Below are 25587 nucleotides of genomic sequence, written 5' to 3'. Positions count from 1 at the left end.
CCTATTCCCTGAGATCGAGACGGTGAGATCCGGAGAGTGAATGGAAAACTCAGAGATGGACCTCGGGGAATGTGAGTGCGATGGATCTGGCAGTGGGAGTGCAGGATGCAGCATCAATACCAATCAATGCCCCTGAAAATAGAGTTCTGTGAGGTGTCGGATAGGGATGAAGCAAGGGCTATCTCGCGAGAAGACAGATATATCCTGGGCACACGGGAAAGAATCCCGAAGATATTTCTTTGATTGGCAGAAAGTGCAGTTGTTCAATGTGAGGCCGTGTTCAGCCAGGCAAATGTGTGTACTAGCAAAAGGAGACTAGTTGGGCCTCTTTTTGAACACATCACACTATTCTAGTGTGCGATGGAGATGTAGAGGAATTCTATCTCCATGGTAAACAAGACCTGGTAAGGACCGGGAATTGGAAACTGTGAAAGTGACGGAGGGCATTGGATATGTCAGAGAGATTTGGCACGGGAGAAGTGATGGAGTGAAGGTAGGAAGAAATAAGTTAGGATTGCCACAAAACACCAGCTGCTGGGACAGTTCTGTTGTTGACATGGGAGAGGAGGAAGAAGCAGGTTGTGCGTGGGCTGAACACTAGACGGATGGAAGTTCTTGGAGGGAAGATTTTCCCAGGTAATTAGGTCCGGGACTGCCCAGGAGACAAAGCCTTAAAGTTCGTCGGTCCTGTGATGGACCCAGGTATGAATGAGGATGTGCCTGAGAGTGATGGTTGGCCTCTGTGTGAAAGGGGACAGTTGGCCAAATCACAACAGCGCCACCTATTGGCTTGATGGCGATATTGGCTTTGCTCCCCAGTGAGCAGGGATTCTGCACGTTTGGAATGGCTTTGGTGAGAATGAGCAACGGATCTGGAAAGGCAAGAAAAGAAATGAGCCATATAAAGGTGATATTGCGGTGGAAATTAAATAGGAAAGAAAGCCTAGATCGACGGTACCGTTTTGTATTCTTCTCTGTTTAATGGATGACTTCCAAAATCGTTGGAGGGGAATGACACTGGAGTCAGATGCCGTGCAATCTGTGTCAGGAAGGCCGTTTCTCTCCCTGAAGAGCGGTGGTGAACCAAATGCATTTTACGACAATCCAGTAGTTATGTGAGTCTATGTGTTACCCATCCATGGCCACAATTCCAGATTGTTAGCTGAATTTAAATTCCACAAGTGTGTTGTGGAGGTGATACATCCAAGCGCCTTCCAATTCTCCCGGTTCAGAGTTCATCTGCTCTGTTGTAAGGAGAACACCTTCACCTTGCCCACATGACAGAAGCTCCGTTTGTCCCTCGTAACAGATGATCATCGATCGAAAACGTTGATCCTGTCTCTCTCTCCACAGAAGCTGCCTGATCTGTTGAGAATCTCAGGAATTTTCAGTTTTCCAACATCTGCAATATTTTGTTTCCGAATCCCACATTCCGTTAGCCCTGACACTGTGTAGCAACCTTTTATTAAGTTGAGTTATAAAAACAATTTAAAAATCCTCCTGTGACTGGGCTTCACCCGTCAGATGAGCTCCAGAGTCCCTCTTCAGGCAAACCTGGGGAAGGCAGCCTCTACAGAGGGTCACAACATATGTTTATACAGAACAGTGAATGGGACAGAACATTCCGGGACATATCCTAGGAGGGACATGAAGTACATGATTGAAACCGGGAGAGCTGCCCCTTTAATATGTCTGGCGAGTTCTTGGCTGAATTTATAACTTTTAATGGACGACACACGCTGGAACAAATGGCACTTGAGTAGGGAAGGTTCGTGGTGTTGGGGATGGTGATGAGCTCGGCCTTGTTTCCTCACACTATGGTAGGCAATATTGGCGTGTTTAGCTGCGCCAGTTGTCAAGGGGGCAGTACTGTAGAAACGGTCTTTTCACCAGAGTTTCACCTCAAAGATCAGCCTCCTGCCCCGATAAACGTCCTACCATGAGGAACCGTTACTGTCCACATCTCAGTAAGGAGTTGACCGCCAACGCCAAACACCCTTCCCCCAACACACACGCACTGAAATGTGAATTCAGCGCTGATGACTGGTCCTGGGGTGAATCTGTCATTGTTCTTATTCATGAAGAAGCTCCAGCGGCCAGGACATTGTCTGATCCTGTCACCACCCATCCCCTTCTCCACAGTCAACCCACCCACGTTGCACCGAGCGACAAGGAAACAGACACAGGGCAGAAGAGATTTTATTCATTTATTTCTAGTCTCTGTGAACAACATCTTTGTTATTTGATTCACATACGGGATGACGTCACAGTGCGCTGTTCTCGGATAAACAACATATCCAAGATTGCCACATTTTACAACATTATGGTGATGTCGTTTAGACTACTCATGTGAAGAGTTGGTAACATTTGGCGAGGGCTGGGATGTATAACTGGCACCCCCGGATAACCCGCCGCAAACGCAGCTGCTGTGGTGAGACAGCGCATGGCTGTCACGTGACAGTAACGACACTGACCCCCGCTGGTCGGAGGACAGCATTGCTCATGTGAACGGAAGTGATACTACTGTCAATCAAGGTGCTGCTCCACCCATCCCTCAGGTGTGAAAGTACCTTTTATCTCTGAACGTGTTTGACCATTGGATGTGAGAGTACCTTTTGTCTCTGAACTTGCTTGACCATTGGCTCGTTTAAATCACAACAGTGAGGCTCCACCCAGCCTCCTAGCACCATAAAAACGGCTGCAATCCCCTAGCCCTTCTTCTTTTGACGACCCCAGGAGTAGTGAGACAATGCTGCAGAGATCACTGTAACAAGTGCATCGCCATGTGGTTTGGGAGCGTTTCACTCAGATTCCAGGCAGTCTTAGAGCCAATGCTAGTTTGGGTCAAGCATTGAAGTATTATATCCTGAAATTGTACATTCTTATTGTGTTTGTGTGTATCAGTGTGTGTGTGTGTATCTTATCCTAGTTGCGATGCCCCCCCCCCGCATATTCGCTGTCTCCTGCGTGTATGTGAGTGTGTGTCTGTTCCCATCCATTCTGTCCCAGCGTTTGCCTTTGTGATTAAACTAATTTTGATATCCAAAGCTCGTGTCCAGAGTCCTTGATCCTGTCACGAACCAGCAACAAAAGAAACACACTGAGCATGATTTAGTGTTAAAAACTATTTTATTAATTACTACTTATGATAATACGTAAAATAAAAGTAAAAATGTTAGTATGTTAGAATTCAAAAATGTTAAACCTCGAACGTTAACCCCAAAACTAAACTCTTCGTGTGTGTGTGTGTGGGTGTGGCAAAGTCCAAAACTCCCAGTTCCGGAATGGTTCTTAAAGTTCAGTTCCGCAAGCCATAAGGTGAAACATGAGCAAGGGCTTCTTCAACAACCACAGTTGTCTGAAGATAAGACGTAGACGTAGAGAAACATAGAGAGAGTACATATGAAATCCAAATGTTCCACGATGGAACCCAAACGACACTTCAGTGTTTACTCGCTAGTGACTTCCTCACCCCGAAAAGCATCCGAATCGTGGTCGTCCACACACAAATACCTGTTTCCTTCTACAGGTCAGCAACAAAGTGAACTCCACCGGATACTTCCAACTTCCATACATGGATTTCAGTGGCAAACACAGTTATTGTTTCTCATCCATCGATAGAGAAAACAAGCAGGCTGGTGTCTCTCTCCCTTCTCTCTCTCTCTCTCCTTCTGCTGCTGACTTCTTCAACAACGTCATTACGTCCTTTATCTTCTATTGACGTAAGCACGCCCCACACACACATACACACACACACACTCTATCTTAAAGGGATTTTCACTGAGTACGTAACAATCCTTAAGACCAAAAAGTACCATTTCACACAACAGCTGCAACTGATGAACATCTGCTCGCGGATCGGGTATAGTTATAGCAAGGCCGTGTCTGCAGCTGTTTCTATGACTTGACTAATTTCACAATGAGATTCACTGGGTATTTCACGGCGTTATTCAGCTGCTCTCGGAACTTCCTCTGCGTCATAACATAAATCCCCGTGTTGGTGCAGGTGCTGAGAAGCTGGAGCATGAGAGCGACTGAAAGGAAATCACTGTACGCGCTGTACTGAGCGCCCAGAACTCGGTCATACACAATATACACAACTAATGTACTCCACAGCAGTATGAAACTGCCCGATATGCTAAAGAGTAAAACTATGGATTTCCTTCGGTTCTCCATCTCTGGGTCCTTGTCATTCTCTCCATTGCTACGGCCCCGGAGCGCCCTGCGGATTCTACCAGATAGTAAAATATACCTGGCAGTCAGTGAATTCACCAGCAATAACAAAAATAACGGGAGACAAGGGGTGAGAGTAAACATAAGCAACTCAAATGACGCCCATGAGGGTAGATTTAAGAATGTCCATTTCCAGATACACCCACGGGGTACGTTGTCGATAATATGTGCTGGGTCCAATGTAAAGTACCAGGGGACGCTGAGTGAACAGCTCAGCACAGTCACCGTCCCGATAACAACAGTCGCCGTTCTCTCGGTGCAATATTTTGCTCTCAGTGTCTGGCAACAGATGACCACAAACCGATCAAATGTGAAACCCACGGTGAACCAGACAGAGCTCACTGTGGCTGCAGACAGCAGGACATAGTTAAAGGAGCACACGGGGGTGATGGTCAGGAAGGAAAGTGGGAGATACACTGCACCGATGGTCCTTACTATGACGTCAGTGATGACGACCAGGAGGTCGGCCGCTGCCATTCCCAGCAGGTAGCGAGTGACACATGTGGAGAGACCGCACTTCCCTCGGGACAGGATCACAATCGCCACCAAGTTCACTGGAAGAGAGAGAAAATCAGAAATAATGTTACCCTGAGGTCAGCAGCAATAACTGCTGAAATAATTCCCGGCTGATACCGAGAATAGTGTTTTCGGAATAAAAGTGGGAATACAATAGTTCATACAGGGAAGCTGAGGAAAAACAAACCATCATTCCGCACAACACCAGTAACCCGGGTTCGATCCCGTCCTCGGAAGCTAACTGGGTGGAGTTTCCACCTTCTCCGGATGACCGAGTTACTTTCTCGCGGGGCTCCGGTTTTCTGCTGCATCCGAAAGAAGTTTCAGTGTGTTAACAGGCTGCTGTAAATTCTCCCATAGTGCAGGGTGATAGCAAAAGGACCACCTCGGAGGGGTGTGTCTGTGAGGGGGAATAGGCTGCTGTACTGCAGTAAATCAGAATGGTAAGTGGTTGATCGGTTTGAATGGCCTCCTTCTATCCCCTAAAATGTCCAAAATAAAATGTCATTATTAGAGAACAGACACGGGTGGGAGCAAAGAACTAAACGCTCTAACAAGCAAACCAAGTTTGTCGAGCGCAGGAACCGTAACTGAAGCAACTGGTTCCCCGCGCGGTTCCATTTGAAATCCCTTCAATGGTTTGATAATTTCAGAAGACGGTTTACAGGACGTTCCAACTTCCCCGACCCAACTACGACATCAAACCGAGCAGTTCAAATGGAATTTTTCTGGTCCAGCCCAACTGCACGTTCAACGACCCCTCAAACTTCACCGCACTGATCAGCTGCTCTTGGGACCAGCGCTGGATCGGGACATCAATCCCGGTGCTGTTGCCCGTGCTCGGGAGATGAGCGTCGCGACATACCTGACGCCGATTGCGTGAATGGTGGAGGGTCAGACAGAGGAAAGAACATAACATATCCCACTGCTCCGTTTCATGACGATATAAAACTGTCGGATACACTGAAGAGTAAAACGATGGAGTTCCTGCAGCCCAACATTTCGGGACACTCGACTATTTTCTCAAAAGATAGAACCGGAGTCTGCTGCGGACTCACACGTCAAGAACAACCATGATGAAGCTACAATTGCTGAGGGTACTTGGGGCTGTAATGAGTTGTGCAAAGACTGATGACTATCAGGGCACAGCGCAATCAAAAGGGAAGGCTGTAAAAAGGGAACTCACAAAGCGCAGTGCGCAGGATCAACGTGCAGTGGGGACCGGGCAGGGTGAAGTATCTGTGGGTTCAGGGCAGGGTGAAGGTGCAGTCGGCACCGGGATGGGTGAAGTTGCGGTGGGGACCGGGAAGGGTGAAGCTGCAGTGAGGATTGGGCAGCGTGAAGGTGACGTGGGGACGGGGCAGGCTGAAGGTGCAGTGGGGACCGGGCAGGGTGAAGGTGCATTGAGGACCGTACAGGGTGAATTTGCAGTGGGGACCGGGCAGGGTGAAGGTGTAGTGAGGACCAGGAATGGTGAAAATGCTTTATGCACTCGGCTCTGGAACGTGCTGTGCGACCAATCAGTGTGAACTCACAATGGTCTGGACTGTTGGAAGGGTAAGACATGTCTGTCCATGGTAAGGATGCTTTCGGCACTGATTGGGTGGAATGTCAACTGTGTTTGGCATGGTAATCTTCCATTGAGACGCACTGGTGGCAATTATTTGTCGCTTTGGAATGTGTGTTGAAATCAGGGCATCCGGAGGAAGCCCACAGGGTCACAATGAGAACCTTTAAAATGCACACAGACAGCACCAAAGGGCGGGATTGAACATGAGTCGTTAGACCAGTGAAACAGCTCCTTGCTGGCTGACCGGGCAGCGTGAAAGTGCAGTGGCGACGGGGCAGGGTAAAGGTGCAATGGGGACGGGGCAGGGTGAATGTTCATTGGGGACCAGGCAGGGTGAAGGTGCAGTTGGGACCGGGCAGGGTGAAGGTGCAGTGGGGACTATGCAGGATGATCGTGCAGGTGGCCCTGAAGCTGAATGTGAATGACATTTCCTTCCATCCTCACTTACCTTGCTGCAAATCTTTCCCCTGATTTTGCACCCTCTGCTGAGGGAAATGCTACATTAATTCTGTATCTCGGCCAACGTTTGTTATCTGCTTCTTCATTTAGACTCCCCTCACTTTTGGTTCCACTGAAAACATATCCACTTTCTCCAATAATTTCTCATCCCTCCAACTTTCCACCTGGCAGAACAAGTGCGTAAATATCCACTGCTCTCCCTCCAGTCAAATCTCATCACTGCTGTAATTTGGAGACGATATCTCGCCGCGATGCTCAAACTGTGAGCAAACTGGTGTGGCCTCCACTTCACACAGACTATCTTGGCTCCGGTATAACAGAGAAAAGTTCCTGTGTGCATTTCAGATTCCTGACTGACATTGCTCACCACCTTTGAAGATCTGTGCACGCACAATCCATTTAACAGAATGATTTACGTTCAAACAGAATAACGTCATGGATTTATAGACCAGGTTTTCGTCCAACATTCACATCAATTCACCCCAGATTCGTCAAATCATCTTCACACATTGCGTACCCTACAACAGCGAAGTAAATGACTAACTTACACATCTCTAGGTGAGAGTGTAAACCGGTGCTTTCTGAAGGAATCGACGAGCTGACAGGGAGAATGTGCAACCTCAACACAAACAGCACCAAAGGTCACCATCAACCCCAGGTCGCTTGATCTGTGAGGCAGCAGCTCCAGCAGCCGAGCGACTGCGCCGCCCATGGAGAAGAGGAATTCAGACGCCGACACTGTGCTCAGTGATGAGCTTCATCCCACGGAGTTTGAACGAATGACCAAGAGCAAAAATCAACAGATCTTCCACCAGCTGCAACTCTGTACATTCACAGTATAACAAATACGGTGAGGAATGTAGAGACTGCCAGTGAACCAAGTCGGGAGATCTGAGGCGTGCAAAGGAGTAAACACAGATTCTCAGGTAAAGTGAGTGACTATGGGTAGTTTACCTCTGACCTCACATCCCTCTGTGTGACACTCAACTTACACCGCACCAACCCATCCAGTTCCCTTTCCAAGAGCTTATTCCTGCGTGTCCTCTGACACCAGGCGACGTTGCCCAGTACCGTCACCCCCAGGCTCGCAGGCCCATTCCCAACTGGAACAGGTGCTGCCTTTCTCCATGAGGTTTCTCACCACACACCACAGTAGCAGAACCGAAACCCACAAGGGGTCAGCTGTCCAAGAACCTTCTTCCGTCAGCTGATTTGAGTGCTCTGGAGGCACGGGGGCTCCCCTCACAGAGCAGCAAGGGATGGGGAATAGACCGGACTTGTGACTCGCGCCAATTTCACGCTCTAGATCTGATCTCAGATTTGGACACAACCTGGACAGGGATTGAATCATACTCAGTTCCGGCAATAACAGGGCCCCATCTCTCTGGACCACAGTCTGAAGTGTACTTAAACCAGGAACAACTGAGTATAAACATCACCACAAGGTACAAAGAGCATGGGACAAGCTGCTTCATTTCTGGAGACGAAGCATCACAGCCACAGACCAGTGGGGCAAAAAATGTGGATCCTGAAAATCAAAAAAAAATCGAAAACGGTGCATAACTGGAAATGCTGGAATATACCGGGCAGATCCGAGCAGGTTGGACTGTACAGTGTTATCCCAGACTTTGATGCAGCAATATCCCAGTTATATCAAAGAGACATACCATTTTACATAGATTGTTAACTCCCAGACCGTGACCCCTATGTCCATCATCATTACCATGGACATTGGAAGCCCGTACACAAACACAGAAACAGACAGGGGCCTGAAGGCTGTTAAAAATATCCAAGGAAAAACCCCTGACACTGACAGACCAGATGGAGCTTTGGTCAAACTAACTTACCTGAGCCTGACAAAGAATGACTTTGAATTCAATAATGAATTCTGCTTACAAATCAAAGGGACAACAACGGGGAAGAAGTTTGCCCCAGCTTACGCCAACAGATCTATGGCAGTCTGGAAAGAGACAGTCTGCCAGTAGTGCCCCAGGTGACCAATGTGTTATTACAGTCACCTAGATGACATTTGGGCAGTGTGGACACAGTCGAAAAAGGATTTAGAGGTCGGCATTCAAATCTTTGACAACTATCACCCAAAGTCAAAGCCATCACATTCAAAGAGATAATTGACATTCTGGATACCACCACTTTTAAATTGGCATCAAAAAATGAGGGCCATAAATTCGCTGTAAAAGTATTTTGGAAACAACAGACACCCACATCCCCATGCACACTACAAGCCACCATCTAAAACACACAGAGGCAGAGTAACATCACAACGGACGGACTCGCTTTCATCACATTTGCATCAAGTGGGAGGACCTCGAACAATCAACCACCACATCATTCTGACTTCACAACAACACCGTGGACTTCCCACCATGAGCAACACATTACGCAAAGGAGCTCAACTCTCCGTTCAACGGCAACATCATCTCGCCCAGCTCCACACGTCCTCTGTGTTCCACCCATCGTCCTCGCCACTTCCTCTGCCACCCACACTAACCTGCTTTCTCCCTTTCTCAGTCCGAATCAAGCGACTTTGACCTGAATCCTTCACTGTTTCTCATTCCACAGGTGCCGCCTGACCTGCTGAGTTTTGCCAGCAGTTCAGGGTTTTATTGCAGACCAACGTGAATTTACTCCGGGATGTGGAAATATTGACCGCCGCCTGTGAATAAAGAAAGTGGATGGAAGTGAAACTCGAGCGTGTCTCGGGCAGTCGAGCGACAGCGCCGGTCTCACACCCGGGCGGGAGCATTAACGGCTGATCTCCAGTCCCTGAAAGAGAAAGGAAATCAATGACAGAAGGTTAGTTTCCCTCAGTGCTGTAAGAGCCAGGAGTCCTAGGGACACCCATCTTGGGTTATTTCACAGTGTATTTCACAGACTGAGACCATCAGCGTGTTACTTCTCTCTGCCCACACACCCAGAATGTGCACTGTAAACTCACACCGTCACTGCTGACCTGACACTGGTGGCTGGTTCACATATCACACTGCAGCACATTCAGGGGAAAAGTACAACACGGCAACTCGGCCTGAGATCACAGTTTGAATGAAGGCACCGGGTTAAATTAAATGCAACAGTAGGATTTAGCAGATCTCACCCACAGAATTATACAGCTCTTTAACAGGCCATCAATGCGGCACACATCCATCACCAGCACATACAGAGGTAACAGAGGTGAACAGTGTGAGTACCTGTGTGTAAATACGCACCGGGAACACCGACAGATGCCAGAACTGGATAGTAAATGGCTAGGACTTGTCCAAGTATCCGGGCTCCCATGTTCATGGAGAAGTGGTAATTCCTCTGTTGATGGCAACATGCCAGGCCCGTTGCCAAACCAGTGCTGAGATGTTCACGGCAGCTCTTATTATAGTGGAGAGAACTCGCCAGCTGCACCAGTCTCCTGATCATTGAGGTTAGTTACACTCACTGAACAACCAGGTTACATCAGCTGCTCCCAGAATAGCGCTGCTGTGGGAATTCCAGACTTAAAGTGACTTGCCAAACATCAGAATGTAATCTTTGGCAGAGAGCATGCGGGAAAGGTGTACAGCGGCTGTGCCACTGTCGGAAGGGATCACTGAGGATCGTGGTGCTTCACTATTTGAGGCCGATCCTGTTTCTGACTGTGTACTGCTCTGACCACACCGGGCTCTGAGGTCTGCAGTGACGGAGACTGAATGAACCCATTCCAGTGCTGCACCTGTGGGAATTTGTAACCAGGGGACGGAGGTTGGAACAAAGTTTAAGGTCAAATGAGGACAGGTGTTGGGAAATTCCACATCACGTGAAAATCGTCCCACAGCGAGGGGAGGACGTCTGCCGCCATTAGCTGACCTGGTCCCTGTGTGACTCCAGTCCCACCAATGCGGTTGTCCCTGCAGTGCCCGTGTCAGGCTGCTGGTTGTAGTGATGCTCTAGGGGAGAAAAAGGCCCCGATACACAGGGCTGTTGGGAATGTGGGGCACAGGGGTGACCGCGGGCAACCGGTGTGGGTGAGCATCTGGGGGAGGTCTGTGTGGGCGGCTCCTGGTCTCACCTGTGTGAAAGGTTATACCTGGTGCACTGAGCCCCGGGTATCAGTAAGGAGGACCAGAGAGTGACAGGGCTGTGTGTGCCGCTGACCTCACACATGAGAGTCACAGAGCAATACAGCACGGATACAGGCCTTTCGACCCAACCAGTCCATACCGACCACGGTGCCCACCAAGCTCGTCCTGCTACTCTGAGCCCTGAACGAACCCGAGCGGTCTCATCAGATTTATGAAAGTCATCCAGTCATAAACGTGTACAGGACGGAAACAAGCCTTTTGGCGCAACTTGTCCGTGCTGACCAAGGTGGTCATGTGCACCAATTCCATTTCCCTGCGTTTGGTCCATATTCGCCAAAAACGTTCACCACCCCGTCCCTGTCCATGTGTTTGCTTTAACCGTGTCATTGTATCTGCCTCTACCACCTCCTCTGGCAGCTCTTTTCATTTACCCGTTGACCCACCGTCTCTGTGTGGAACCCTCAACCCCCAGATTTCCTGCGATTATTTCCCCTCTTCCATTAACTCTATACCCTCTACTTATAGATTTCCCCACTCTGGGGAGAAGGCTGTGACTGTGTCCCTCATAATTTTACAAACCTCTGTAAGGTCAACCTCAGCCGCTCTCACTCCAGGGAAACATCCCAGCCGATCCGATCCCTCAAACCCTCCAATCCAGGCAACCTCCTTGTGAAGTTTTTCTGCACCCTCCCAATTTTAATCACATCCTTCCTACAGCATCGGACTGGAACTTCACACAACACTTCACACGAACGCCTTGCAGAACTGGAACATGGGGTCCCACCTCCCAAACTGACTGTCTCTGTCGATGAAGGCCAGCATGCCATGTGCCTTCTTCAACACCCTGTCTACCTGTGTTGCCACCTGCAGGGAACTAGGTACCTGTACCTCTAGGTCTCTCTGTTCAACACCAACTGGGGCACTGCCATTCACCATGGATGTCCCGGAACGCTTTAAATTCCCAAAGAATGCATCACTTTGCATGCGGCTGAGTTAAATTCCACCTGCCGTTCCTTTGCCCATGTTACCAGTTGATCAGTATCCTGTTGTAACCTTAGACAACATTCCTCACTGTCCACGACACCACCAATTGTGGAGTCATCTGTGAACTTACTGATCACACCCCCAACATTCTGCTCCAAACATGAATATAGATGACAAGCAACAAGGGAGCTAGCACCCTTCCCTGCCACACATCACTGGTCACAGGCCTCCAATCTGAAAAACAACGCTCCCCTCCCATCCCTGACTCTTTCCACAAAGTCAGTGTTGTATCCATTCAGTAGCTCACCCTCGATCCCTTGTGATCTCACCTTCCAGAACAGCCTACCAGGCAGGACATTTTCAGGGCCTTGCCAAAAGCCATGTGGACAACTTTTACCAGCCTGTCCTCATCAAACTTCTTTGTCACCTCTTCAAAAAATCCTCCGTCAAATTCGTGAGACATAATTTCCCATCGACAGAGCAATGCTGACTGGCCCTGACGTGTCCTTGCCTCTCCAAATGCTGGAAGATCCTGTCCCTCAGAATCCCCTCCAGTAACATTCGCACCACTGATGTGAGGCTCACCGCCCCGTAGTTCTCTGGCTTGTCCTTGCAACCTTCTTCAATAAAGCACAACGCTATCCATCCTCCAGTCTTCCGCTACCTCAGATGGTTAATCACAATACAAAAATCCCTGCCAGAGCCCCAGGAATGTCCTCACCGACTTCCCACAACACTCTCGGATACAGGCACCAGGGATTTATCCAGATCATCTGCACAGCCAGTTTCGTTTTGTGTATTTGTGTATTTTCTGTATTTTGTGGAATACAGCCAGTGTATTTCAGGATTTCATTATTCTCTTCACTCTACTCACCAACTCCCTTGCCTTTCTCTGCGGTAAATAAAGATGACCAGTATTCATGTAAAAACTCACCTATGTCCTGTGGCTCCACAGATAGACAACAACTTTGATCCTTGAGGGATCCTAGTTGCCCATTTGCTCTGAATATACTTACAGAATCCATTAGGATTCCCCTTTACCTGATCGGTCTGGGATACCTCATGTCCTCTCTTTGCATTTATAACTTCCCACTTAGGTATACTCGTGAGTCTGTTGGTGGCGCTCCATGGACTAAGTCATAATTTGGCTTTGGTCCAGGCACTTTTCAATCTATTGTTTACCACCCTTTAATAAGTCTTCTACAATACTGGCACAAGTTTAATCTTGATTTTTAACTGTGAAAATGACCACCAGATCTAAAGCCTCTGCTAATGGTAGAGGTAGTGGAGGACAACCTACTTTGGAAGCTATTTCTAATCTGGACAGAGAGTTTGATCGGAGCTTTGCCGAATTGAAGTCTATTTTAAAAGACTTTGAAGAAAAGCAAAATACACTTATCCAGGAAAACGGAAAACAAAGGCAATTAATTGCTGAACTCGACCAAGCTGGTAAAGAGAGAGATGCCAAACTCCACTCACTTGAAAAAGCCTTAATTACGACCAAGAAAAACCTGGAAAAACAACAACAGAGGATCATCGACCTGGAAGGACGCAGCAGGAGGAAAAAATTAAGGATCAGCATTTTTCCAGAAAATACACAGACTGGTAACCCTACGGAATTCTTCTCTAATCTCTTGGTCAATGTTTTTGGTTCCGAAATGTTCCGTCATCAGCCCATTTTGGATAAGGTTCACAGAGCATTAAGATCCAAACCTGCTCCGGATCAAAAACCTCGGCCAGTAATACTGAGATTCCATTTTGTCAGCGTGAAGGAGCTCCTGATTCGTACTGCTCGTAGACGTGGAATGATTCAATTTAAACAATGGAAGTTTCGAATAGTTGAAGATTACACCCCAGAAGTTATGAAAGAAAGGCTGACCTACAAACCAATTATGGCTCGTCTTTATCAAAGCAATTATCATCCTGCATTATTATTCCCAGCAAGGCTGCGAATTACACTGCCTGATAAATCTCGTAAATGGTTTAAATCTATTCAAGAAGCTGAGAATTTTCTTTTGAATTAGCTTTTAATTTTAGAAGCTAAGAAATTGTGGAAGAGACACAGTGTTTTCCCTTTGATTTACTACCTACTTGTTTTATTATCTAATTAATTTTTAGATTTAAACCTTCCTTTTTTCTTCTTTTAATATTTTGAATGTCTTGTTTTAATAACAATTAAGAATTTAACAAAATAACTGATCGTTTGTTTTCCTTTCGAAATAATTATTAAACCGTATTTTTTAACTGTCAGCTGTTAACGCCCTTTGGCTCTGTTTCAATCTCACAACTATGTTGTGATTTCGTTATCTCTGTTTGTATTATGTTGTTCATTTTAAGACAAAACATGGGTGGTTTATATATTTTTTCAATTTGGACTATTGCCACCAATAGAACAGGGGTTAGTTCAATTAGAGGGTAGCGTACTGGCTGTCTATTGGCCAGTTTTCGGGCTGTTCGGGGAGGGGCTGGGGTTGTTTTACGTTTTTTTTCTTCTGGGCTAAACTACAAATTTTTCTAAATTGCCGTCACATCCGTTTCCTCTTTTAATATTTTTTTTACTTCTTCCTGTTGGTAAGACTTGGAAATATTAAGATTAACCCATTACATACCTTTTTTAAAATCTGTTAAAATGGATAAGACTATTAATTTTATTTCATGGAATGTTAATGGCTTAATAATCCACTTAAAACGTAAGAAGATTTTTAAAGTTTTTCATAGACTAAATGCTCAGATTATTTTCGTTCAGGAGACTCACATCAGGAGGAAAGATAATCAACGTTTTTTTAGATTTTGGAGGGGTCAACAGTTCCATTCGAATTCACAAGCAAAGGTGAAAGGAGCTTCTATTTTTATAGACTCCTCAATTTCGTTTGTTCATCATGAGACAATTCAAACCCAAATGGCAGATTTTTATTAATCTCTGGTCTGCTTCATAATAAAAAATGTGTTATGGTTAATGTTTATGCACCCAGTGTAGATCACCCTGAATTTTTTAAACGTCTATTTGCATTTTTTCCTAATTTAAATGAATACATTTTGATTATAGGTGGAGATTTTAACTGTTGTCTAAACCCTTCCATGGAGAGATCTGTTCCCAATCCTGCACTTCCAAACAAATCCGCTGTCTTTATTAATTCCTTTTTAGTTGAATCTGGAATTTTAGATGCTTGGAGATTTCTACATCCATATGATAAAGAATTTTCATTCTTTTCTCATGTTTACCATAACTACTCGAGGATTGATTTTTTTTTATTGATGTTAGATTAGCTCCACTTACTATGGACTGTAAATACGATGCAATTGCCATCTCTGATATACCCTCTTTTCCGACACCATACAAAATTGAAACTACGGAAAAAAATGTAGGTCTTAATCCTTATCAGAAGGGCTTGATAGCGACAATTTATGATTTAATTATGAAAATACGTCTAGAATCATTGGACAAAATTAAGAATGAATGGGAAAGTGAACTCCAGACATTTATACCTATAGAGACTTGGAAGAAAATTCTTCATTTAGTCAATACATCTTCAATGTGTGCCAGACACTCGTTGATACAGTTTAAGGTAGGTCACAGGATCCATATGTCCAAAGGTAAGTTAGCTCTTTTCTATAACCATATAAATTCTATATGTGATAGATGTAAATCGAATGTGGCTTCTTTGACACATATGTTTTGATCCTGTCGTCTTCTGGAAAAATATTGGGAAGACATTTTTAACATTATTTCAAACGTATTGAAGATTGATTTACAACCTCACTCTATCACTGCAATTTTGGATTACCAAGGATAGAGGTCTGGCCATTTATCTCCTTCCGCTAACTGTATGATTGCCTTTGTTACATTAATGGCCGAAACGATCCATTTTTGCTTAAATGGAAGGATCCAATACCCCCCTACTACTTTTCAATGGTTTTCTCAAACTATATCATGTTTAAACTTGGAAAAAAATAGGAGTGGTACTGTCGATCCTTCGCTTAAATTTGAAGATATTTGGAGTCCATTTATTCAATATTTTCAGATGATGTAGATTCACTTTCAATAACTTTCCAACTTGGAGGAACGGCTTTGACGAAATATTATTGCCTCTGTTTCTACTGAGAAATTTTAGCCCAGTTTTTTTTTCCTTTTTTTTTGTTTTTCTTCTGAAAAGTTTTTTTTGTTTAGTTTATATGTTATAATTATTTTTACTGATTTGGGGGTTTTATATTTAGTAATAAATCTTTACTTTCCTTTCTTTTATATTATATTCATTTACTAAGAGATCGTTGGATCTACAGATTTTTTTTTATATTTTATTTGTTCTTTATGATTATATATGCTATGATTGTTCTCCTGATATCTTTGTATTACATGTATAAATATTGATGCTATATATCAATCTGTATTAATTGAAAACTAATAAAAGATTGAAAAGAAAGTAAGTATACTCGTACATTTCTTATAATCCTCGAGGGATTCACTTCATCTGAGCTGCCTAAACCTGACATGGGCTTCCTTATGTTTTGTTAACCAGATCTTCATTATCCATCATGAATCTAATTCATTTCCCTAACCCTGCCAGCCTTGCCGTTCACTCTAACAGGGAGACGTTGGCACCGAAGGCTTCCTATCCCACGTTTAAATACTCCTACTTGCCAGAAATACTTTTACCTGTTAACAGACTCTCCCAATCAACATCGCAAGTTCTGTCTAATGATATCAAAATTTTGCCTCTTTCCAATTTAAGATTTTAATTCGTGGACCAGCCCTATCTTTTCTCATAACCTTTAAAAAAAACAATATGATTATGGTCCCTGGTGCCACAGTTCTCCCCCACTGACACGTCAGTCACTGCCCAGCCTTATGTCCAGGGAGGAGGGTGAGCGCTGCCCCCTCTCTGGGAGGAACATCTTCACGTTGCTTGAAAACACTTCCCTGGACGCACTGACATATGGTGCCCCATCTAATCCCTTCACACTGCGGCAGTCCCAGTCAATATTAGGGAAGATAAATCACTTACCTCCACCTGTTTATTTCCCTCTAAGGATGCTGCCTGACCCGCTGCAGTTCCTCCAGCACGTTTTGTGTATTACTGTCACAGTCTATTGTTGCGACAGCTATCTGCGATCTCCCTGCACATCACTCCTCTAAATCCTACTGGCTATTGGCAGGAGGAGGGGTGGAGGTCAGCAGAGAATGGGTATCTCATAATCACATCCGAAAGAGCACACCTTCCTGATTTTGAAATTCTACCCATTTTGCTTCGCTGGATGTTCTGGATTATCCTCTCTAAGTACCGTTGTGATGTTCTCCCAATCAAAACTGCAGCTTGCCTCCACCTCTCTCATGCCACAAGCATCTGTTCCCCAGCACATTGAGCTGCCTGTCCTGCCCGTAACAGCTATAACATTATAACCTCATGGAGTATACCATGCCCTGGGTTCATCTGCCTGACCTGTCAGGGGTCTCACATTAAAATAAACACAGTTTAACCCATCAGAACCTCCTCACTCCCCGCTTTTCCCCTGCCTGTCCTGTCTATTTGTCTTGCTCACTGTAACTTCCAGATTTGCTTCGTCCTTCTCATCTGCCACATTCACACTTTGGATCCCATCCCCGGACAAGACCAATTTAAACTCTGACGATCAGCACCAGCAAATCATCCCGCCAGATCATTGGTCCCCTCTAGTTCAGGCGCAGCCCGTTTCTCTTGTACACGTCACATCTGCCCCAGGAGAGATGCCAATGGTCCAAGAAGCTGTCCCCTTCCCTCCTGCACCAGTTCCTGAGCCACACATTCACCAGCTCTGTGCTCCTGTTCCTCTCCTCACCAGCAGGTGGCACCGGTAGTAATCAAGACATTACAGCCCTTCAGCTCCTGCTTATTAACCTTCTGCCTAACTCCCCATATTCACTCTGCAGGACCCCATCCCTTTTCCTCCCTATATCGTTGTCCCAATGTTAACAACGACGTCTGGCTGCTCACCCTCCCCCTTAAGAATGTTCTGGAACCACTCGGATACGTCCTTGACCCTGGAACCTGGGAGACAACTCAACATTCTGGAGTCTCGTTCACGGCCACAGAACTTCCAGTCTGTCCCCCTCACTGTGGGGTCTCCTATCACTACCGCTCCCCTTGTCTTCACCCTCCCCTGCTGTACGTCACAGCCAGTCGTTGTGCCACAGACCTGGCTGCTGCTGCTGTGTCGCCTCACATAAACCCATCGCGGTGTATCCGCTCATAAACCCTTCTCTTCATAACCCCACGCACACTCCTCTCTGTGTCGCCCGACATAAACCCTTCTCTGTGTAGCCCTACATGAACACTTCTGTGTTGTCCCACATAAACCCTTCTATATGGAGCCTCATATAATCCCTTCTCTGTGTAGACCCACATCAAAGCTTCTCTGTGTAGAACCATATTAAACCCTTCTCTGTGTAGCCCTACATGAACACTTCTGTGTTGTCCCACATAAACCCTTCTATATGGAGCCCCATATAATCCCTTATCTGTGTAGACCCACATCAAAGCTTCTCTGTGTAGAACCATATTAAACCCTCTCTGTGTAGCCCCACATATATCCTTCTCAGTGTAGACCCACATAAACTCCTTCTGTGCAGTCACTCGTAAACCCAACTCTGTGTAGCCCTATAAAAACACTCTCTTTTTAGCTCCACATAAATCCCTCCCAGCGTAGCCCTAAAACACCTCTGTATGTAGCCCAATACCCTTCTCTTTGTAGCCCCACATGAAGATATCTCTGTGAAGACATACATAAACCCTTCTCTGTGTAGCGCCAAATAAACCCCACAAAACCCCTCTCTCTGCATCCCCAAGTTAATCCTCTGTGTAGCTCCACAGAAACACTTCTCTGTGTACTCCACAAAAAACTGTCTCTGTGCAGCCCACATAAACCCTCTCTGTGCAGCCCACATAAATGTTCTCTGTGTAGTCCCAGATCAAACCTCTGTGGACCCACAAATAAACCCTTCTCTGTGTAGACCCACATAACCCTGCTCTGTGTAGCACCACATAATCGCCTCTCTGTGCAGCCCTATCTAAAACACTCTCTGTGAAGCCCCATATAAAACCCTCTCTGTGTAGCCTCACATAAACACTTCTTTGTTTAACCCAACATGAACCCTTCTCTGTGCAGAGCCACATAGACCGCTGTCTGTAAAGACCCACAAAAACCCTTCTCGGTGTAGCCCCACTTAAACCATTCTCTGTGTGTCTCCATCTACACCCCTCTATGTGTAGACCAAGATCAACCCTTCTCTCTAAAGCCCCAGCAAAAAATACCCTTCTTTGTAGCCCCACATAAACACCTCTCTGTGTAGCCCCGGATTCACCCCTCTATGTGTAACGCCACATACACCATTCTCTGTGCAGCCCCACGTAAACTATTCTCCGTGTAGCCCCACATTAACCATCCCTGTGTAGCCCCACTTCAGCCCCATTACGTGTAACCACACGTAAACACATATCTGTGTAGCCCCACATAAACCCCTCTCTGTGTCGCCTCACATTAACCATTCTGCGTAGCCCCACATAAAGTTTTCCCTGTGTAGCCACAAATAAACCCCACCTTGATTAGCGCCACATAAACACCTCCCGGTGTAGCCCCACTTAAACCCTTCTGTGTATAGCCCCAACGAATCCCTTCTCCGTGTAGCCCCACTAAAACCCCTGTCTGATAAGCCTCACATCAATCCTTCTCTCTGTTGCCCCCACAAAAACTCTTCTGTGTGTGGCCTCACATAAAACCTCTCGGTGTCGGCTCACATAAACCCTTACCTGTGTAACCCTACTTAAACCCCTCTCTGTATATCCGTACTTGCAAGATTCTCTGTGTAGCACCACATGAACCCTTCTCTGTGTAGCCCACATAATCACCGCTCTCTGTAGCCCCACATGAACCTATCTTTGTGGGTCCCCACTTGACCCCTTCTCCGTGTAGCCCCACATAATAACCTCTCTGTGTAGCCCCATATAAACCCCACTCTGCAGACCCACATAAACCCTTCTCTGTGTAGCCCCACATAATCCCCTCTGTGTTTCACACATAAACCCATCTCTGCGTTGGCCCACATAAACCACTCTCTGAGTAGTCCAACATACAGCCCTCTATTTGTAGCCCCACATGAATCACATTCTGTGTAGTCCCACATAAACCCTTCTCTGTGGAGCCCCACATAAACACCCATTTCTATGCAGACCCACATAAACACCACTCCTCGTCGTCTCACATAAACAGTTCTCTGTGTAGCCCCAAATAAAGCCCTCACTGTGTAGCCGCACATAAACGCTTCTCTGTGTAGTCCCACATAAACACCTCTCTTAGGACCACATAAACCATTCTCTGTGTAGCCCCACAGAAACCCTTCTCTGTGTATCCCCACGTAAAGCCCTCTCGATGTAGACCCACAGAAACTCTTCTCTGTGTAAACCCACATAAACCCTTCTCCGTGAGACCCACTTAAACCCCTCTCTGTGTAGCACCACATAAAAACCTATCTGTGTTGACCCACATCAACCCTTCTCTCTGTCGCCCCACATAAACACTCTGTGAAGCCCAACGTAAACCCTTCTCTGTGTAGACCCACTTAAACCCCTTTCTGTGAGACCCACTTAAACCCCTCTCTGTGTGACCCCACAGAAACACCTCTCTGTGTAGCCCCACATAATCCTCTCTCTGTAGAGCCACACATACGTCTTTCGCTGTGTAGCCCCACATAAACCATTCTCTCTGCAGCCAAACATAAATCACTCCATGTGTAGCCACATAAACCCGTCTATGTGCAGCCCCACTAATTCCCTCTCTGCGTCTGCCCACACATACACTTCTCATTGTAGCCCCACATTAAAGCTCTCTCTCTGTAGACTCACTTAAACCCCTCTCTGTGTAGCCCCACATAAACACTTCTGCGTGTAGCCCCGCATAAAGCATTTTCCCTGTGGCCCCACATAAACCTCTCCCTGTGCAGCCCCACATAAACACTTCGGTGTATGCCCAATTAAAACCCTCTCTGTGTAGCCCCACATAAACCCCTTTCGTGTAGCCCCTCATAAATCTGCCTCTATGTAGAACCACATAAACCTCTCCCTGTGTAGGTCCACTTAAACCGCTCTCTGTGTAGCCACACATAAACCACTCTCTGTGCAGCCCCACATATACCCTTCTCTGTGTAATCCACATGAACTCGTCTCCGTGAAGCCCAACAGAAACCCGTCTCTGTGTGGCCCTACATAAACCCCTCTCTGTGTAGCCCCTCAGAAACCCTTCTCTGTGTAGCAACACATAAATTCCTCTCTGTGTAGCCCCACATAAACCCCACACCGTGCGGCCCCAAATGAATCTTCTGTGTGTAGCCCCACAGAAACCCTTCTCTGTGTGGCCCTACATAAACCATTCTCGGGACTTTTTTGGTGGCGCTAGAATGAGTGGGTCGCATCTTGGCACTGCTCCACTCACCTTTTAATTTCTTGTACACGACCCCTTAATAAGACTTCTATAACACTTGTATAAGACTGATTTTGATATTTAATAGCCGGAAATGAACACCAGAGCTAAAGCTGCAGCTGATAGCAAGGGTAATGGAGACCCTCAACTTACTTTGTAAGCTATTTCTATACTGGATAAAAAGTTTGACCAGAGAGTTGCCACTTTGGAAACGCTGTTAAAGGAGATTGAAGACAGACAAAAAACACTCATACAGGAGGATGCTAAACAACGGCAATTAATCGCTGAACTGGATGAAGCTGACAAAGAGAGAGATCATAGACTGAGCTTACTGGGTAAAGATTTAACCGGGACCATCCAAAGACTGGAACAGCAAAGACAGAGGATTATTGATTTAGAAAGCCGCAGTCTGAGAAACAATTTGAGGATTATTGGCCTTCCCGAAGACGCTGACACTGGTAATCCTACCGAATTCTTTTCTAAACTTCTGATGGATGTGTTTGGCTCTGAAGTTTTTTCTGTACGTTCTATACTTGATCGTGCTCATCAAGCCTGAAGACCAAAACCCCCGTCAGAGCCAAAACCACAGTCAGTAATAATCAGATTTCACAATGTGAGTACGAAAGAGTATTTGATTCGAATCGCTCGTCGTCGAGGAATGATCCAATATAAAGATAAGCAGTTTCGTCTGGTTGAAGATTACAGCCCAGAAGTTATGAAAGAGAGACTGATTTAAAAACTGATTATGTTGCGACTTATCAAGGGAACTTTCAAATTTCATTACTGTTCCCAGCTGATCTGAGGATTGTACTCCCCGAAAAATCACGCCGATTGTTTAGTTCCATCTAGGAAGCCGAAGAATTTATCAAAGATTAACTTTTGACTTCAGATAGTTAAGCAACGTGCTATTCTTTGATTTTTATACCTATTTTGGTCTACTAGGTAATAATTAACTTACAGATTTGAACGTTATTAAGTCCGGAGATATTTTTCTGCCCTTTGTTAACACTTTCATGCGTGGTTCTGGAACATGGATACTTACCATGTTTCTGTTTAACAATTCTTTTTTTCTTTGCATTATTTTACTTTAATGTTTTAATGGTTTGTTTTGGTAATAATTAAGAATCTGACTGAGTGACTGATCGTTTTTTACTCTTTTGAAATGATAGTAAGATTCTATTTTTAAATGTGGCCTGTCAGTATTTTTGATTGTGTAGAACTTTTACAACAAGCCTGTTTACATTTCGAAATTATGCTTTGAGTACTTGTACCCTCATGTTTTCACTATCAGTTGTGTCTTGCATTCCTTGTAACTTGGAGATTTGTCACCAAAGGAGGTGGGAATAAGGAATTTACCGGGTAGCACTCTGGCTGTCTTATTGGACAGTTTTCGCGTTTTTGTGTGTGGGGGTGTTACGGACTCAGTGAAAGTCCCTTTAAGATAGAGAGTGTGTGTGTATGTGTGTGTGGGGCGTGCTTACGTCAATAGAAGATAAAGGACGTAATGACGTTGTTGAAGAAGTCAGAAGAAGAAGTAGAAGAAGGAGAGAGAGAGAGAAGGGAGAGAGACACCAGCCTGCTTGTTTTCTCTATCGATGGATGAGAAACAATAACTGTGTTTGCCACTGAAATCCATGTATGGAAGTTGGAAGTAATCCGGTGGAGTTCACTTTGTTGCTGACCTGTAGAGGGAAACAGGTATTTGTGTGTGGACGACCACGGTTCGGATGCTTTTCGGGGTGAGGAAGTCACTACCGAGTAAACACTGAAGTGTCGTCTGGGTTCCATCGTGGAACATTTGGATTTCGTATGTACTCTCTCTATGTTTTTCTACATCTACATCTTATCTTCAGACAACGGTGGTTGTTGAAGAAGCCCTTGCTCATGTTTCACCTTATGGCTTGCGGAACTGAACTTTAAGAACCATTCAGGAACTGGGAGTTTTGGACTTTGTCACACACACACACGAAGAGTTTAGTTTTGGGGTTAACGTTCGAGGTTTAACATTTTTGAATTCTAACATACTAACATTTTTTTTAACTTTTATTTTACGTATTATCATAAGTAGTGATTAATAAAATAGTTTTTAACACTGAATCATGCTCAGTGTGTTTCTTTTGTTGCTGGTTCATGACAGGGGTGGAGCTGTTTTTATGTTAGTTGTTTTCTTCCTCTGGATTGATAAGCTGCAATTCTGCCTGAATTGTCGTCATATCCAGCTTCTCTTTGAACTCTTTTTTTCCTCTTCCTGTTAATGGTGGTAAGGTTAACCCTTTACACACCATTGGTTTTTAGTCTATTAAAATGGATAAGATGATTAATTTTGTTTCATGGAAGACGAACGGTTTAAATAATCGCAAGAAGGTCTTTGAAGTTTTTCATAGACTGAACGCTCAGATTATTTTTGTGCAGGAGACTCATATTAGGAGAGAGGATAATCAGCGTTTCTTTGTAGATTTTGGAGGGGTCAACAGTTTCATTCCTACACAAACAAAAGTGAAAGGAGTCTCTATTTTTATAGACTCCTCAATTTCATTTGTTCATCATGAAACAATTTCATACACGAATGGTAGATTTTTATTAATTACTGGCTTCATAACAAAAAAGTTGTTATGGTTAATGTTTATGCACCTAATATGGATCATCTGGAGTATTTTAAAAATTTATTTGCATCTTTTCCTAATTTAAACGAATATACGTTGATTATGGGTGGAGATTTCAATTGTTCTTTAAACCCTTCGATGGATAGAGCTCTGTCGAATCACGTCGTTCCAAACAAATCTGCTATCTTTATCAATTCCTTCTTAGTTGGTTCCGGAATTTTAGAAGTTTAGAGATTCTTACACCCATATGATAAAGAGTTTTCATTCTTTTCTCATGTCTACCACAACTACACTTGGATTGATTACTTTTTTATTGACTCTTGATTAGCTCCATTCGTTATTGACTGTAACTATGATGCAACTGCCATTTCTGTTTACGCACCATTGAATAACAATTAAATTAGTGGATGTACCCTCTGGTTCCAGACAATGGAGATTCTATTGCAGGATTTAGACTTTGTTCATTTTATTACAGAACAGATTTCCTTTTTCTTCTCAAGTAATTCTACGGAAGAAATTTCATGGAATATTATGGGATACCTTTAAAGCTTATATCCGTGGTCAAATTATTTCATACTCTGCTGGATTGAAAAAGCGAACTAATAATGAATTACGTATATTGGCTGATAAGATTAAAGAAATTGATTAAAAAATACTCTGATGCTCCTAATCTGGAGCTCCGTATAAAGAGAACTGAACTGCAATTACGACACAGTTTATTATTAACATTTCCAATTAAAAATCAATTACTCAAAACTGGGAGTCAGTTTTATATACATGGTGATGAATCTGGTAAATTGTTGGCCAACCAACTGAAAGCTGCTTCAACTAAACATCAGATTATTAAAGTTCGTTAACGAGATGGTAATTACACGGTGGACCATCATCAAATTAATAACTCTTTTCAAGAATTTTATACTTTTTTACACCAGTCAGAATTTCCTGAGCATTCTACATCAATGCATGAATTTTTAAGGAATGTGAAGACTCTGAAATTAACAATTAATGGAAGTTTAATATTAGATGCACCCATTTCGGAAGAAGAAATAAAGGAAGTTATTTCTTCAATGAATTCGGGTAAAGCACCTGGTCCCGATAGGTATACAACTAAAATTTTTAAATCCTTTTCTTATCTTCTCTCTCCCTGGTTAGGTAAAATTTTTAAAGATGCCCTATATAGGGAAATTACCACAATCTTTTTATGAAGCAACTAACTCTTTAATTCTTAGGAAGGATAAAGATACCACTGAATGTGTATCTTACAGACCTATTTCTTTATTGAATGTGGATTCCAATGTTTTTTCCAAAATATTGGCTTCTAGACTGGAAAAGATACTTCCACAAATTATCTCTGATGACCAGATAGGATTTATTAAGAATTGTTATTTGCATTTTGATATTAGGAGGTTAATGTATATTGTATATCCCCCTTCATCTACAATTCCAGAATGTGTTATCTCACTAGATGCCGAGAAGGCGGTTGATAGTGTTGAATGGGAATATTTATTCATCACGCTTGAGAAATTTAATTTTAGCCCAAATTTATATTGGCGAATAAATTGATTTACCATACACCTATGGCTTCAATACTTACTAATAATCAGGGATCCCCCTTTTTCAGGCTCTTTCGAGGCACTAGACAGGGCTGCCCTATGCCCTTTATGATTTGATATTGCCTTGGAACCCTTGGCAATTGCCTTTCGGGACT

General features: G+C 44.6%; 2 protein-coding genes across 3 annotated transcripts in view; one reads left to right on the top strand and one right to left on the bottom strand.

Annotated features, from left to right (window-relative positions):
* Positions 1 to 25587, bottom strand: part of zgc:163040 (uncharacterized protein LOC100038789 homolog) — a 73381-nt gene that overhangs the window by 28091 nt on the left and 19703 nt on the right. Inside the window, 1 exon segment of the mRNA XM_052041854.1 lies at positions 18846 to 18853. Within this exon segment, the coding sequence (XP_051897814.1) occupies positions 18846 to 18853 (8 nt within the window).
* LOC127584842 (histone H4) overlaps positions 1 to 25587 on the top strand; it is a 1041564-nt gene that overhangs the window by 999748 nt on the left and 16229 nt on the right. The window lies entirely within an intron of this gene.

Source organism: Pristis pectinata, chromosome 31, assembly GCF_009764475.1.
Source record: "Pristis pectinata isolate sPriPec2 chromosome 31, sPriPec2.1.pri, whole genome shotgun sequence".
Lineage (NCBI taxonomy): Eukaryota > Metazoa > Chordata > Chondrichthyes > Rhinopristiformes > Pristidae > Pristis > Pristis pectinata.
The sequence above is the reverse complement of the archived record's forward strand: the minus strand, read 5'-3'. Positions and strand labels throughout refer to the sequence as shown.